The 6,000-nt window shown below is 44.7% G+C and overlaps 1 protein-coding gene across 4 annotated transcripts in view; it reads right to left on the bottom strand.

Moving 5' to 3' along the window:
• Positions 1-1,781: 1,781 nt before the first annotated feature.
• The window catches only part of zbtb44 (zinc finger and BTB domain containing 44), a 13,639-nt gene continuing 9,420 nt past the window's right edge, over positions 1,782-6,000 (bottom strand). For 3 of the 4 annotated variants that reach the window (XM_060076076.1, XM_060076077.1, XM_060076078.1), the window contains exon 6: positions 1,782-5,443. In XM_060076076.1, the coding sequence (XP_059932059.1) occupies positions 4,984-5,443 (460 nt within the window). In that variant the 3' untranslated portion in view covers positions 1,782-4,983. The remainder of the gene's footprint in view (positions 5,444-6,000) is intronic. The other variant, XM_060076080.1, reaches the window with a different exon arrangement.

Here is a 6,000-nt window from a genome sequence, read left to right as displayed (position 1 = left end):
ACACCGGATTTCTCCTTTAAGGAGGAGAGCTAAGTTTGGGCAATAAAGTATAAAGACATTTCGGGAGGCTCAAGAAGGAGAATAATATTACATTTGAGCAACAAAGTGTAGTCTTGTGGTGGACTTTATAGACATAATTCACCATACTGTGTTATTGATATGTTTTCGTTCTGTGTTATAGGCACGCTTTCTCTATAAGGTCATGTCACTTATGTGTTGATATGCCGGTCGGTGGATGTTTGAATTTAACGTTTTTTATATGAAAAAATTAACAACCCGCCTTTGCTTTTATCGCAATTTCTACAGTCTATAGACAGAATGTGTTACATGGGAGAGTTTGTCAACGGCGGAGCCGTTATGTTTAAAAACATAACGTCTTACCTGGGCGAGTGTCGCTGCAGTGAGTGCGCGTGCGTGTGTTCTTACCTGCGCGTGTGTCGATGGCAGAACTGTTATGTTTAAAACATAACGTTTTAAACATAACGGGCGAGTGTTGCTGCGGTGTGTGCGCTTGCATGTGTGTCCTAACCTGTGCGTTTGTCGATGGCGGATCCTTGTTTAAGGGTGAGTGTCGCTGCGGTGTGTCTGCGTGCGTGTGTGTTCTTACCTGCGCGTGTGTCGATGGCGGAGGCGTTATGTTTAAAAACATAACGTCTTACCTGGGCGAGTGTTGCTGCGGTGTGTGCGCTTGCGTGTGTGTTCTTACCTGTGGGTGTGTCAAAGGCGGAGCCGTTATGTTTAAAAACATAGCGTCTTAGCTCGGCGAGTGTGTCGCTGCCTTTTTCTTGACGTTCGGTGTGTGCGTGTGCGTGTGTGTGCTTCCGTGTATGTGTCGCTGCCTTTGTCTTGACGTACCGTGTGTGCGTGTGCGTGTATGTGTGTGTGCGTGTCTGCAGTGTATGTATGCGTTCACGCTGCTGTATGTGTGTGTGTGCGCTGCAGGCTGCTTGGCACATGCTCAAATGAGTAACTTGAGTAACTGGTGCGACAGGCCTGCTATTATAGTAGTAAGATGTTTGACAGCCCAGTGTTGTGCAATGGGTGCATATAGTGGGGTAGACTTTAGGAAGGTCTTCAAACTGACAGGGACAGACACTGTCCCTGTCAGTTGTACCGATTTATTTTGACGAAAGAACTCAAGAGCCGAGGCATCAGAGCAGGAGCTGATGTGGGGTTATTCTGTTTAGTTATTTAGCAACGTTTTCTCTCCATGATTGAACCATATGGGCTGTGGGGGTCCGCTCGGCCTGCAGGCTTCTACCCACGACCAGCTGGGCGGGGGTCCAGCAGCCCTCCCCAGGGACAGAACGTCGTCATCTGGTCCAAATGCTACCTAACTGCCTGCGTCACATGAGGGATCAAGATACTGTGATCCCTTTTATCCACTTAAGGAGATTCATATAAACACTTGACTGGTTCAGCAGCTACATACACAAGGAGCAGTGGAACTCACTTAACGCGTTGAGCCATGAAATCTCACTATAAAACCACAACATCATTGTTGGCTGCAAGTTAAGATTTATTTATATTAAATTTGACACAAAAAAGGCTTTATAACAGCAGGACTGAAATGTCAGAACCCTAACCAAGACCAAGCAGACAACACTGCTAGAATCACAAGGTGTGTTCTCCTTGTAACACTGCTAGTACCACAAGGTGTGTTCCCCTTGTAATACTAGCAGTATTACAAGGGAAATACACCTAGTAATACTAGCAGCGTTACAAGGTGTGTTCCCCTTGTAATATACACTCTGTAATGAGATCCAGTTAATGACACTCAATACAACAAACTGATGTTTATTCTCTTTTTTGTTTTTACAACATATAATGTGCAGGTCTCGTTACTATCTGGGAACTTTCAACAAAACTCTTGAAACTAACAGCTTGAAATACAGTATTAAAGTCACAAAATACAACATCTGTCTCATAGCAGGTTGCAGTCCAGTAACCTACAGTAAAAAGAATATGCAATATAGTACGTTTTGTGTATAACTGCACATCAAGACACTCACAAAGTGAAGACTACCAATCACAACCCTGCATGCCCCCCACACACACACACACACACACACACACACACACACACACACACACACACACACACACACACACACACACCCTCCTGTTCACATTAATCAAGAAGATCCAAAGATGGCATACTCATTTTAACAGCAACCATAATACAAAACTCACCCAAAAAATATATTTATATATATATATATATATATATATTTGTACTCGTGAAGAGCTAGTTTTTTTTTCTTAGCAAATTTAAATATGAAGTGGAAAAAATCATCAATCAAATGTACACCAAAAAGGCATGTACTGTATATAATCAAGATATCACAAAACATTGCACAGAAAAATAGCTACTTACAGAAATTAAAAAACATGCTTGAAGAACAAAAGAAGGTGATGAAGACATCTAGGAATAAGGCCATGACAGAACATCAGGAAGGGGTTGCCCATGGAGGCAGCAGAACATGCTCTCCAATTCATAGAATCATATGAACATGCAACTTGACAATGGAAGGGCGTATTGGGAGAGAACCAGCTGTTTGCTAGATAAGCTTGATTTCACAGATTGATTGGGATCCTTGCCTCTTTTTCTTCAGCTTTCCTTAAGTCATTGATTTACACAAAATTACACTTTTTTCAAGCACAAAATATCCTTTTCGACACTTGTCAAATTATTGCACACTAGGTTCACAAAAATACTTTGGGCACTTTCGCTTTTTTTTGACAAAGAGCAGCATTTCATAATCAAAAAACATGTTTGAACACTGCACAAGACAACATTAAAAAAGTTCAGAACATTCAAATGGAGAACAGAAAGAAAGTACTTCTTAAAAGTTTGACTGTGCAACTCGACTTGAATAGGTCCATTTTGTAAGGCTAGCCTCGTAAATGCACAATATCAGACAGTGTTAAGGGGCAATAAAAGCACAGCCCCTCTGCTAAGCAGCATGGACCTTATACATGATTATCTTTAATTGGTTATGTGCAATTACTGATTGCCGTGGCATCTTCTCGAATGAGGCGAGATCATTTGGTCCAAAATTCGGGAGTGGAGTGGGAGGAAGTTGATTTCAGCGCAATCGTCACGGGGAGTTGAACCTCCCAAAGAATCTGACAATATAGCATATGATGGGGATCTCTTTTCATTATGACAGATGTCCATAGAAGTTATACCAATGACAGCATTTTCTGAAATACCTCCACACAGCTCGACTCTGTGTTCATCTTTAAAAGGGTAAACGCTCAAGCTTTTGTTTGAAGAGAAAGGAGACAGGAAAAAACGCAATTACAATCTATTTGACTGATTGGATGAAATTGTTGAAGACACCTAACTGGGCCAATTAGAAAAAAAACAGTGTAAACCAGTATAGACCAGAGATCCTGCGCTTTTTTCGATTACATTTTTAACTTTTGCTCTTGAACTGTGCTCGGGGGATGGGGCATATTAAAGATGAGCACCTCAATTTTCTAAAACCAGTAATACATATCAGTAGTATTCAAATGATGGAAATGACCACAGGTATCATTCTCTTTACCAGACACAATAAAGACCAAGTACAGAATGCCTACTACACCGACTACAAGAAACCAACCAAATGCTTCTGCCAGAACAAAAAAAGCAACAAAGGCCTTGTCAGAGTTCTGATTATCAACAGATGTTGATGAGTGGAAATACTGCCTCTTTAGCATAAATCATTGATAGTGATACACTCACAGTAAAAACATTCACACGCATAGCCGTGACTTTGCAAAGGTATGGTATAAGCTAGGCCTATATTGTTTTCTATGAACAGCTGTCATAATACATATTATAAAACAGTGGCTTTGCACAGAGGTCTGCCACAGATATGGCCACGTATTTCAATGTTGATCATATCAAACCTCAATGCTTCTGATAGATTTGGGTGGCAGCCGTAACAGGGATCCATGCGTGTCCCAAAATGATTCCACAGAAAATTGGATTTGTAAAAACAAAAAAGGGTTTAAATGAGACACCAACGCCAACCATAGGTGAGTGTGGTGGAAGAACTACCTTACTGCAAGTCTCTCAGCCATATAGAATCGCCATAGAAAACATTGCTGGTCATGACTACTGCTGTTCTCCATTTAGATCTGGTTGATCAATTACAAAGTTGAGAAAGTAGCTCAGATCAACTTCTGCTCAAGTAGACTTTTCTAAAATGCCTGACCATATTATGGACATATCAGGGTCCAATTCTTTTTTCAGAAGTTGTACAACTCTGTTAAAGGCCGTACATGGAGTCAATTCATATTTCTATACAAGCATCAATCAAATGTTGATCTTAATGAAAAGCTGAAAGGTTCCATACCTCCTCATATTGTCTTTACAAACTAAAATCCACATACATAAAAACACAACCACACACCTTACGACACCCAACAGACATAGCATTCAGATATAAAAATTACAGTACAAGCTCTTGCAACATTAACAATTAACAGTTTGCCTATAACGATGACCCTAGAGGAGAAGGTCTCTGTTCATACAAACTAGCATGGGAACTATAAATGCTGAACTATTATTTGCCCAAACAGACTTGATTAGTCAGCATTGGCAAGTGAAGACCTCTCTTCCCACTCTCTACAGTACTTCACAGAATCTCAGGCACTTTTTCTTTCTTTTCCAAAAGTAGGGTGTAGGGGCTGGAAAAGGTTAGCGGCTAAAAGGGCGTAAGCGCAGGAAGAGTGTAGGGGCTAGAAGGGTGTAGGGGCTAGAAGGGTGTAGGGGCTAGAAGGGTGTAGGGGCTAGAAGGGTGTAGGGGCTAGAAGGGTGTAGGGGCTGGAAGGGTGTAGGGGCTGGAAGGGTGTAGGGGCTGGAAGGGTGTAGGGGCTGGAAGGGTGTAGGGGCTAGAAGGGTGTAGGGGCTAGAAGGGTGTAGGGGCTAGAAGGGTGTAGGGGCTGGAAGGGTGTAGGGGCTGGAAGGGGTAATGTGCTGGGGGATCCTCAATCTACGCTCATGGAGGCCAGCTCCTGGGCCTGGGCGTGCTGCTGCAGCTCCTCCATGGAGACACCCCCTCCTCCGTCAGCCCCCTGCCCCGCCGCGGGGCCATTCACAAGGGCCACCATCCCACCGTCGACATCCGTCTGGATGGAGGGGGAGGGGGGCCCCGGCGGCTCCTGGGGCGGCTCGTGAGACAGGAAGCCCGGCGGGGAACCGTCACAGGGCTGGGTGGAGGACGACACCTGGGAGATGACCGGCGGCTGGATGGAGGAGGAGCAGGAGGAGGTGGCCGCGGTGCCGGAGGGCGTAGTGGGAGAAGTGCTGTCGCTGGGATAGATTGGATTAAGGTGGTGAAGGTGGGGGGAGGGGTCCTCAAGCTGGTACTGGACCCCCAGTGCCACCGCTGCAGCCGCCTCCTCCTCCTCCTGCACTTTGCTCAGGTAGTCGGGCACGAGGAAATCACTGCATAGAGGGGGAGGGCGGGGAGGGGGAGGGCGGGGAGGGGGAGGGCGGGGAGGGGGAGGGCGGGGAGGGGGAGGGCGGGGAGGGGGAGGGCGGGGTGGGAGTGGGTTTGGAAATTAGGGAAGCGTCACCAGTCTGCTGTTAATAGAGTTAACAGTATAACAAAGTACAACAGTATAACAGAGTTAACAGTATAACAGATATATAAAAGTAAACAGTGTCAATAAGGTTGATAGCCATTTTTAAATAATAAAAGAATAATGAATAAGCCAACAAATAGAAGGTTGGAAAGGGGAGGTGTCACGGAGCTGATCAAATATTGGTACTGAAAAGACATCCGTACATTCAATGCAGTGTTTCTATATGAACTCTGAAGAAGGGGGCTGAGAGTGTGTGGATGGGGTGAAGAAGCCTTTCCCCTGAGGTCTGACATCTGGACCGGCTACTCTGAACCTCCAGAAGGAGTGGTGCCCTGCTGTGAGGCTTGTGATGATTACGAAGTGGAAAGGTGTGGGAGTCAGGAGCACCAGACTACTCTGGAAATACCAGCAGTGAGG

The sequence above is a fragment of the Gadus macrocephalus genome, chromosome 16, assembly GCF_031168955.1.
Source record: "Gadus macrocephalus chromosome 16, ASM3116895v1".
Lineage (NCBI taxonomy): Eukaryota > Metazoa > Chordata > Actinopteri > Gadiformes > Gadidae > Gadus > Gadus macrocephalus.
Note: the sequence above shows the minus strand (reverse complement) of the source record. Positions and strands in the feature narration are given on the sequence as shown.